Source organism: Eutrema salsugineum, unplaced genomic scaffold, assembly GCF_000478725.1.
Source record: "Eutrema salsugineum unplaced genomic scaffold, Eutsalg1_0 scaffold_3, whole genome shotgun sequence".
NCBI classification, from domain to species: domain Eukaryota; kingdom Viridiplantae; phylum Streptophyta; class Magnoliopsida; order Brassicales; family Brassicaceae; genus Eutrema; species Eutrema salsugineum.
The window spans coordinates 5,421,379-5,432,912 of record NW_006256756.1 but is presented as its reverse complement, the minus strand read 5'-3'; the positions used below and the strand labels follow the sequence as shown (position 1 = coordinate 5,432,912).

Here is an 11,534-nt window from a genome sequence, read left to right as displayed (position 1 = left end):
CTAAAGTGAAAAACAAGGAGCCTAACTTTCGTCCATTTTTCGACTTATAAGTGTATCATTCCAATGATTTAGGATCGTCAATTTCCTATGATAGACGATATAAATTTTATGGTTTCTCTAGACTTATGATAAATGTCATCTTATTCATTTATAATGAAAATGTTAAAAACAGAAAAACCAAACCCAAACTCCATATATAAATAGGTAGATCAACAATTAATTTTGTTTTTTGGGTTGAAATGTGAAGTAATTATTATTTCCTTTCATTCCTTCCTTCACAATCTCTTCTAATAAACCGGTATTGTTCGAGACTTCTAAGAATAATTTGGAATGGAGAGTTTGATCTTCAACAGAGTCACCGACACATGCTCTTTCTTGCCATTGAGGATAGAAAATTGAAGATAATTCATCAAATGGAGACGGACGAGGAAGATTTTGTTGTTGCTCCAACACCACCTGACTATATTGTTTTTTCGGCTGAATACTCATCACGTTTATATTGTTATGATAGTCACACAAACTTAATTATTTATTAATGGTATGTTGACACAAACTTTAGTCTATTTATAATGTTAAGAAGACAATGTGGTCGTTTCCAAAAACAAAATTGGCAATGTGTTTAATTAATATCTGTTATAAACAAATGGACTTCTAGTAACCGGCCCATTAACCATCAGGTTAATGTTTCATGGCCCATTAGGGTTTCTGATCCATTAGTTATGTAATGTATATATACACTGCTTATGGAAACAATTAGATAAGAGTTTTTCTCTTAATACGTTATCAACACGAAGCTCAACTTCAAACGATCATATCTCTCAAAATACAAGGAGTTAGAAGGCGATCTACATATCATTTTGAAGCCCTGGAAGAGAAGAATCTAGTGGTGAAAACCGCTCCTCAATCCGACACCAGACGCGCCCTCAAGACTCAAACCAATCGGCGCTGTCCCACCTTAGCGGGTGATTCTTTCCAAGCGGTGGTTCCTCCATTGTAGCAGCTGTTCGTCTTCCCTTCTGGCCATCATTCTCAGGAGTTTCCAGTAGATATCTGTGGTCTTTAGCTCCCAGATCATAAGCCGGTCAGAAATCCATTTGGCGAAAAGATATGCAAGACAATATGGATATCATTGTGGATAGTGGATCGAGCCACACCATTCTAAAAGACAAGAATTACTTCATAAATTTAGTAATCAAAACCGCAAACATTAGCACTATAGCGGGTAGTTCGAGCCTAATAGAGGGCCATGGCCAAGCTAATGTGCTGTTATCAAATGGCACATATCTAGACATCTCTGATGCCTTATACTCACCCAGTTCTAAGAGAAACCTATTGAGTTTCAAAGACATAAGATTGAATGGTTTCCATATCGAAACTCAGGATGAAGGGAACAAAGAGTTTTTAATTATCACTAAAATGATAAATGGCCATAAACAAGTTTTTGAAACTATACCCGCCGTATCTACTGGCATTTACCATGCTAAAGTCAGTATGATTGAGGCTAATGCTGCTATCAAAGCACGGTTTTTAGATTACACTATTTGGCATGATCGCCTGGGTCATCCCGGTGCGAACATGATGCGTAAATTAGTCCAGAATTCTAAAGGGCACAGCCTTAAACCAAATGGTATTTTCCCTCAGCACCTCAAGTGCACAGCTTGCTCACAAGGGAAACTGATTACCCGACCTTCACCAGTCAAAGTGTCTAAAGAGACCTTGAACTTTCTGGAAAGAATCCAAGGAGACATATGTGGACCAATTCACCCACCTTGTGGGACATTCAGATATTTCATGGTCCTCATTGACGCATCGACCCGCTGGTCGCATGTCTGTCTGCTCTCTTCTAGGAACCAGGCTTTTGCTAGGTTATTGGCCCAAATCATCAGATTACGAGCCCATTTTCCAGACATCCCATTAAAGACTATACGTCTTGATAATGCTGGTGAATTCACTTCCCAAGCGTTTAATGAATATTGTATGTCCATGGGGGTAAGTGTTGAACATCCCGTTCCACATGTCCATACACAAAATGGATTAGCTGAATCCTTCATTAAACGAATTCAATGGGTTGCTAGACCATTACTCATGAGGTCACAACTCCCGGTCTCAGCTTGGGGACACGCAGTCTTACATGCCGCTGAACTAATACGCATACGACCATCTAGTGAGCACAAATATTCACCATCCCAATTGCTAACTGGTCATGAGCCAGACGTCTCCCATATTAAAACATTTGGGTGTTCAGTCTATGTACCCATTGCACCACCACAGAGGACTAAAATGGGACCTCAAAGGAGGATGAGAATATATGTTGGTTTTGATTCTCCCACCATCATAAAATATCTCGAGCCAACTACAGGAGATCTGTTTAAAGCCAGATATGCAGATTGCCGATTTGATGAATCGGTATATCCTAGATTAGGTGGTGAGACAGACAAGCTGGTAAAAGAACTTTCATGGAATCAAACATCCACACAATGGCAAGATCCTCGGACTCTAGAATGTGATTCAGAGGTCCAAAGAATTATACATTTACAAAAGCTAGCTAATCAATTGCCAGATTCCTTTGCTGACCCGAACAAAGTTACCAAATCGTACATACCAGCTTGTAATGCACCAGTACGAATAGATGTCCCCTCAGGGAAAAGTCAAGTTGCTACAGAGTCTGATGCACGTAAGAAACGTGGCAGACCACCAGGTTCCAAAGATAAGAATCCCCGGAAATCAAAGAAAGGTGCAATGATTGAAACCGGGATTCAAGAGAACACGGATACAGCCTCAGCTGATACTTACCCTATCGAACCATCTCAAGAGGTTTGGGACGCCAAAACTCAAGGTTCTGAAGGGATTGGTAATAATGAGATCTCAATCAATTATATCATATCCGGTTCTCTATGGAACAGAAAAGATGTCGACAACAATGAAACTTTTGCATACAAGGTAGCACTTGAGATTGCGCACACACAAGAGGATCTAGAACCCACGTCTATAATTGAGTGCACTCGTAGATCAGATTGGCTGAAATGGAAAGAAGCCATAAACGTGGAGTTGAATAGTTTAAAGAAACGGAATGTGTTTGTTCCGATCTTAAGGACACCATTCGATGTTAAACCAGTGGGAAACAAATGGGTCTTTGTGCGTAAAAGAAACGAACTCGGCGAAGTCGTTAGATACAAGGCACGCCTTGTAGCACAAGGATTCTCACAGAGACCCGGAATCGATTATGAGGAGACTTATTCTCCAGTGGTGGATGCAACTACATTTCGATTCCTCATAAGTCTGGCCATAAGAGAAAACTTAGATTTGCGGTTAATGGATGTTGTAACCGCATATCTTTATGGACCACTGGACAGTGAAATCTATATGAGATTACCAGATGGTATTGAGCTCAAAGATAAGCATGCATCTCGTGATAAACACTGCATTAGGCTGAACAAATCCTTATATGGACTGAAACAAAGCGGACGTATGTGGTATAACCGGTTAAGCGAATATCTCATCAGAGAAGGCTACGAAAACGATCCGATCAGTCCATGCATCTTCATCAGAAAATATCAAAACAAAGGATTTGTAATCATAGCAGTATACGTGGATGACTTGAACATCCTCGGAACATCTGGTGAAATCGCCCAAACAGTTGAATGCTTAAAAGCAGAGTTTGAAATGAAAGACCTAGGCAAAACTAAATTCTGTTTGGGATTACAACTTGAGTACGTCAATAACGGAATCCTTGTGCATCAATTGGCATACACTGAAAAGGTACTCAAGAGATTCAATATGGACCAGGCCCACCCATTGACCAGCCCAATGGTTGTGAGGAGCCTTGGATTGGATAGTGATCCCTTCGGTCCAAAGAAGGACGATGAAGAAATCCTCGGTCCTGAAATGCCATACCTCAGTGCCATAGGAGCATTAATGTACTTGGCTAGTCACACTAGACCAGACATCTGCTTTGCCGTGAGCCTCTTAGCTCGCTTTAGTTCGTGTCCAACTCAAAGGCACTGGAATGGTATTAAGCACATCCTTAGATACCTTCAAGGTACTAAGGATTTGGGATTATTTTATTCTAACCATAACAAAGATGGTCTAGTTGGTTTTGCTGATGCAGGATATTTGTCAGATCCGCACTGTGCCCGGTCTCAAACCGGTTATGTTTTCACGCATGGAGGAACAGCCATATCTTGGAGATCCATGAAGCAGACTATTGCCGCTACCTCATCCAACCATGCGGAAATCTTGGCCATTCACGAAGCTAGTAGAGAGTGTGTTTGGTTGCGGTCCATGACTCAGCATATCCGATCAGATTGTGGTATGGACGAAGATAAGGAGCCTACGGTGATGTATGAAGACAATGCAGCTTGTATCGCTCAACTCAAGGACGGCTACATCAAAGGTGACCGGACGAAGCATATTCTGCCCAAATTCTTCTTCACTCATGAGCTACAGAAGGATGGTCAGGTCAAGGTTCAGCAAGTCCGATCAAGCGAAAATTCAGCCGATCTATTCACTAAATCATTACCGACTTCTACACTCCGGAAGCTCATTCATCAGATAGGAATGCGTAGACTTAGAGATCTACAGTGATGCCTAAACCAGGGGGAGTAATGCGTGTTGTACTCTTTTTCCTTCACTATGGTTTTTCCCACTGGGTTTTCCTGGTAAGGTTTTAATGAGGCAACGTTCCCCAGTGCATTATAGAGATCCCGGTTTTGTGACAGGCACGGTTACCTTGTCCAAGGGAGAGTGTTATAAACAAATGGACTTCTAGTAACCGGCCCATTAACCATCAGGTTAATGTCTCATGGCCCATTAGGGTTTCTGATACATTAGTTATGTAATGTATATATACACTGCTTATGGAAACAATAAGATAAGAGTTTTTCCCTTAATAATATCCTTGTTTTAGGAAACAACAACAACAAATAAAACATATGCCTATTCCTATACTTTGATTTTTCAAAGTTGGATGTAAAATAACGTTTTTTAAGATTCTACTTTATCAAGTTAGATGTAAAAATACATATAATGTTATTACTAAGAGGTTTAAGCTAATCAAGTGCTTGCATTATATCCTCTTATCTGTCTGCGTATCATCCTTGAGTGGATTATTCATTATTTTTACATATGTAATGAGTTGATGTGGTTACTGATTGGTTAAGGTTTTAAAGATATTAATCTCCTATCTCCCTTAATCCGCTAATTTAGATGGTAGTCTAGGTCTCTCCGTGGCTCTTATGTATGAGAGAAGCTTGAGTGAAGAATCCCTTTAGACAGGACCGTGCCATGTAGTAGATTTTGAAGGGCCAAATTTTTTAATATTTTAAAAGGCTTATTTATTTGATATAATATATTATAATTTGAATGATATATATACTTTTAAAGCTTAAAACTAGATTTTACCCCATGCATCCGCACGGGAATTTTTTTTAATCAAAATTTATGATATTATTTATGTTTTCTTTATATATATAATTTTTTCATAAATAACAAAGATTTATTTTTGTGTTTAGATATAATTTATTTTTTAATTTTTTCTACTATATTATGACCATGATCATAAAAACATAATTATAACCCAATCATTCTATTAATCGAAAAAAGACAGTTATTATAAAAATATATTTTTAACTCACTCATTCTATTAATCCGAAAAAACTGTAGTTACTAAACCATAATTCTATTTCTAACCCATCCGTCATATTACTATATAATATAATTATTTACTAATTTTGAAATAATATTTATCTTAATATCTTGCATGTTTTGAATATAACACTGCAATTATAAAAAAAACTTAATCCACTCCATCAAATTACCATATAATATTAATATTTATTAGTTTTCAATATGTGAAATTTAACTCTGATTGAATATGATTAATAAATACAATAAGGCATTCTCTTAATCATATTTGTTTTTCTAAAAATATTATTTAAATTTTCAAATGTTAAATTAAATCTGACCTATAATTAAAGAAGTATAAAATAATTTAAATTAATATCATTTTTTAGCATTAAATTTAATTACAAAAATAGTTTAAATTTTAAATTAAATATGACCTATATTTAAGGAAATCTTTAGTTATCTAAATTCATATCTAATATTTGGATTTTTTTTATATAAAAAGAAAATATGTTTTAAATAATATTACATTAATTTAGGATAATTTTAAAACTGTTTCTCAAAATATTTTTAAAAACATTTTGGGAGTGTTTCGAAGCAAGTATTAAATTTTACTCTGATTGAATATGATTAAAAAATACAATAAGGTATTCTTTTAATCATATTTGTTTTTCTAAAAATATTATTTAAATTTTCAAATGTTAAATTAAATCTGACCTATAATTAAAGAAGTATAAAATAATTTAAATTAATATCATTTTTTAGAATTAAATTTAATTACAAAAATAGTTTGAATTTTAAATTAAATATGACCTATATTTAAGGAAATCTTTAGTTATCTAAATTCATATCTAATTTTTGGATTTGTTTTATATAAAAAGAAAATATGTTTTTAAATAATATTACAATAATTTAGGATAATTTTAAAACTGTTTCTCAACATATTTTTAAAAAAATTTTGGGAGTGTTTCGAAGCAAGTACTAAATGTGCTTCTGTTTTAATATAATAGATATATATTTTTATATTCTAACATAGTTTCTACGATTTTATCATATAACAAATAGTTAAAAAAAAAATTCAAATATCAAAATAAAATTAAAATATTAAAACAAAATTAGTATAAAATGTTAAATCTCTATCAAATGGTATTTGTAAAAAAATTTCTTTTAATTTATTTTTGTTTTTTTTTTGGAAAGATTGTTTAGGACCTCAATTAATGTAGACACGGTTCTGTTCTTGGGCTGGATATTTTATAATACCTATAGAAAGATTTATAATGAAACTTTTAACTTATATAAAATTCTCCATATCCAACTCCCAGTTTTTGAAGATTCAAATCCCAGAAGTTAAATCCTCACTCAATAAACCCATAGTGACTCTTTATTCATCATAACAAATACTTACATGAATTTTAAGTAAATACCGAAAGATACGAAAATTTTAGAAAATGAACTCGTCCTACAATATATTCTGCTTTTCTGGTTCATCCACCGAACGCACATTAATGTTCCGAACTAATGACTCATTTCTTACTATTCTATCATGCTAGTTATTAGCATCAGCTCACAATGTAATTATCATCAAAGCATAACAACGTTAGTTGCTTCTAGATTTAAATGCTTTAAGTAGAGATTATTAATCAACTACATTGAGTATTTTGCTTTGGTCAGTTTGCGGTAGGGACAAATAGAAGAAATGCGAATAGTCTCAATTTAGAAGATAATTTAAACAAAAACTTTATCCTAAACCATACAGTTATATGGTCAAAAGGAAAAAAAAAAGTGAGAACAACAAATGCAGTCAGCTATTCGGCGCATGATCCAAAGTCCAAACCCAAGGCCGCTCTGCTAATCTCTCAAACATGGCTCTGTTTTTTAAAGCTTTTTGCTGGTTTTTGCTGTTTCCCTCTAGCTCGGGTTTTTTTGCTGTCTAATTTGACTCAGTTTTTATCAGGTTTTTCCACTGTAAATATTTTTTTTTTGTTGATCAATAATATCACATTTCAACAAAAAAAAGGTGGCTCATTACCTTGCGGCTCAATGGGTTGAAAAAACCTAGTTATGTACAAGGAAAGGGACAAGCTTCACTCAAAAAAAAAAAAAAAATGAAAAAACAAATATCAAGAAGCTCTTGCTTTCTAACATTATCCATTCAATTGACTTTAATTAGAATAATCCCAAGTGCTTACATTTTTGTGCAGAACCTCCCTAGATTTTTAAATCAAGAGATGAAAGGGCAAATGGTCAAGTCCCCTATCCCTACCTGACCAAGAGCACACAAAGCACAGCCAAGATTCGATATTTTTCCCCTCTTTCTGTTAGTCCCAAGAAAGACATTCACAGATGAATGTTGCACTAATAACATTGAATCCAAACCAAACTGCATTAAACTAGTTGGGGAATCTTGTGCCTCTTCTTCCCCATGGGACCATTGGACGCTGCTGGTGCTGCAATCCAACACCATTGTTGCCTACATTGCTTCCCTTTTCTGCAAACTTTCTCATTCTCATTCTCTCTTCCTTCATGTTTGCAAACCGAGAATCCAGCGTCTGTGGCCATTGCCTCTGTCCTCCTCCACCACTCGCTTGCCTCTGCTCTATCTTCTCCCTTTGCTGCTGCTTCTGCATCGTAATAACCCCATCAATCAATCACTTTCAAACACTCTTTGATTATAGATATGCCAAGAAGTTACAATTTTTTTAATCATACTGATCGGATCTAAGCTACAATTGGACTTGCATCACTCAAAATTTCATCCCACTAGCATTGTTTCTTTCTAAATTACAGTCTCTTCAAGTTCGACAGTATCCACGCTTACTTAACCAAAACCAATCTAAAAACCCCCCTCGGATTCTGCATCATCTAAAGCAGTTTATGGATGCAGCAAAGGCACAAAACCGCATCATGAAGGTTCAAGAAGCAGATCTAATGGAACCTAACACATGGATGTGAATAATTTACCTTCGCAACAAACCCTCTGTGTGCAGATCTATACTGAGCTGGTGGAGTAATAAACCTGCAAAAATGAAAAGGGTTTCATAAACGGATAAAGAAAGAGCCTTTCACTATTAGCGGATCGTAGAGCCCACAGTGCACATAAAGCATGTAGCTGGCTCATGCAGGAATGGATGGATGAATACTAAAGGCACTAATTTCAAACCGCACGAAATTGTGAATTGTCAAGAGTGTCTCTGGTCCCGACCGGGGCATCTTAATCCTCGTGCTGTCCTAGTAATCACGCATCAATCATTTCAATGTCACGACAATAGACCAAATAGACCAAGCTATACTCTACAGGAAGCAGCAAGAAGACATAACTCAACTTTTAGAAGGCTGATATGAATGCTTCGTGAATTCCTTGCGATAACATCAAAGGCCATGTAATACTGCACCAACTTGCTAAATCTAACAATTAAACCCAAAACCAGAAAAGTCTCTACTCTACCCTAATGAGCTTGAACTTCTTCCTTTACCTTAAATACCAAAAATCTGCCAGCCTATGAATGTTTAGTTACTACTCTAAATATCTCCCTTAAACTCAACTACATGATTTTGAATCACTATTTTGAACCAGGGTTATAGAGTCATCAATCTGATGACAACACATCATCCAGGAGGGGAATAAAGAAACACAAATATACAAACCCGTGTTGCTTTCAAAAGATACACTCAATGGTAAGGAGCTTAGAAGCTTCTCGCATTAGAAAAAGTTGAAGATCATAGAAGGAGCCCATGATAATAAACAGCTCAGAGAATTATCAAGCAATCTAGACCTTGATTGATTCGTATTAGTCATCCTTCCAGCATTATAAGGTCTACCACGGAACGGAGTAGCAGAAGCCGCTTCACGAGCAATCTTTGTTGTTACAGGAAATTGGTTTCCTTGGAAATTAGACCTTCTCTTAGCAAAAGCACCCTGAAATTATGATACAAATCAGAACAAAACCACAAAGGGAGAAATATCTAAGCCAAGACAGCAAATCGACGAAGAACACAACAATACTAACCTGTCTAACATCAGACCGCGAGTCCATATAACGCTGTGCTTTTACCGCACTATTTTTCGCAATACCATTAAAATTCTCCTTTTTATTCTGCTTAAACAATAATCGCATGCCAATGTTCAGTAAAGAAACACCAAATTTCTTTCAATAAACAGTAAAATATATAACCTTTGAGAAACATAAGATACTCACCGATGTTCTCTGTTTCTTGCCTTTATTCACAATGGTATTGCTCTTTGACATCTTGATAATAGCATCTATGCGCACAAGAAATATGAATTGATCATGAACAATAAATAAGGATACATCTTCGTATGAGTTAAAAACAAAAATAAAACATAAACCCACCTAAAGACATGTCCATTTTCTTCTCCGTGAGAGCAACGGACTCTGTAGTAATAGGTTTTTCAGTCGCCATCTGCACAATCAAACCATTAATAAGTGAACACAAATTAAACCAAAAATCCATGTCAAAAATAGGACAAGGCATACAAAAAAAATAAAATGATCCAGCAAACTACGATACAAATGAAACAGAATTAGAAAAAAGAAACAGCTATTCACATAAACCCTAATGCAGTCTCCCATCTGAAGTAACATAACACAACCACTACACTAAAAATCAAAAGTTATTGAATTTATGAGAAGCAAGGAGATACAGAAGAGATAAAAAACCCTAGTTTTCCGATCAATTTGAAAGAAAAAAAAAAAGAGAGGGTAAAACACAAATTGAATAATTGACGGAATAAATCAAATAGAATCTAAAGTAATCCCACTAGTGAAGAATGGAGGAGATGCTAAAGAGTTGAAATCGTTACCAGTTTAGGAATTTGACTGTCTCAGAGTCTCAGTGAGACAAAAGGAAAGGCTTTTTGTTCCGACGAGGAGTGAAACCAGAGACAGCTGAGTCAACTCGTAAGAACTTAACTTACTATCGAATTCAAATGGTCGGCGGATCCCAAGCCGACAATTATTAGCTTACCGAAAGGTTTTGTCTATAGACGTGGCACATTCTCAGTGGACGGAAGATCGATAGCAGATGATTTTTTTTAAGGCCTTGATTGTTTGCAGTTTTCCAAATAGATTTGGTTTTTGTTTTTTAAAATATTATTTTATTAGCTATTCAAATTTTAGATTTCCAAAAATTTTAAGAAAATTAATTTTTTAGAGTTTTTCTTCTAAACAAAAACTAAGAGGGTGTTATTCAATCATGATTTTTAATAGAGTTTAAATCTATCTATAATCCATTATTATTCAATAATTGATTTTGATTTCTCCTTCAAAATCCAATGTTATTGGTTCATGTATTTACAATTTCTTCATTAATAGAGTTTGAAATCCATTGTTATTCAATTAAAGAGTTGAATAAGTCAATTAAAATCTTATGTTATTCATGTTTAACAGATTCTTACTGAAAGATGTTAACTGAATTTGAACCTATTTTTATTTGTTAAATATAGCAATCAAAATCTAACCTTTTACCCTCAGATTTTGATAATTATAAAATTCAATACAAATAATTATTAACATTTGTTTTTTTATTTCTTCCCTCCATGTATTAATCCATCGAATACATCATTCTTCATCCCTCCAATTTTTTTTCTTTTCCCTCCATTTTGTTTTTTCATTTCTTCATACGTCTTCTTTTTTCCCTACTCCATTTCTCTCTCTATTCTCTCTGTTCCATAAGTCAACGAAGCCATTTATTATGAAAACCTCAGTTTCTCACTATTCTCTCTTTTTCTTTAGCACACATTTCTCTCTCTTTCTCTCTTTTCATTAAGTCATCAAAGAAAAAAAAAATATCTTTCTGGATTACCAAATGTTCCGGAGTTTTGGTTTGGAGAATTTTCTTTGCCATGTTTATAGAGACTAGCGAGAATTTTTTACCTCCGACAAAATTTTTTG

General features: G+C 35.0%; 1 protein-coding gene across 2 annotated transcripts; it reads right to left on the bottom strand.

Annotated features, from left to right (window-relative positions):
- Window positions 1-7,756: 7,756 nt before the first annotated feature.
- Window positions 7,757-10,568, bottom strand: LOC18014960. Of its 2 annotated transcripts, none has more exons than XM_006396919.2 (7): window positions 10,445-10,568; window positions 9,975-10,044; window positions 9,819-9,883; window positions 9,630-9,716; window positions 9,396-9,538; window positions 8,584-8,638; window positions 7,757-8,243 (listed from the first exon to the last, which is right to left on the bottom strand). In XM_006396919.2, the coding sequence occupies exons 2-7, from the start codon at window positions 10,042-10,044 to the stop codon at window positions 8,013-8,015; spliced, it is 651 nt and encodes a 216-aa protein (XP_006396982.1). In that variant the 5' UTR covers window positions 10,445-10,568; the 3' UTR covers window positions 7,757-8,012. The 2 variants fall into 2 exon arrangements, with proteins under 2 accessions (XP_006396982.1, XP_024010165.1); XM_024154397.1 differs by having other exon boundaries at window positions 7,757-8,237.
- Between the last annotated feature and the right edge of the window lie 966 nt (window positions 10,569-11,534).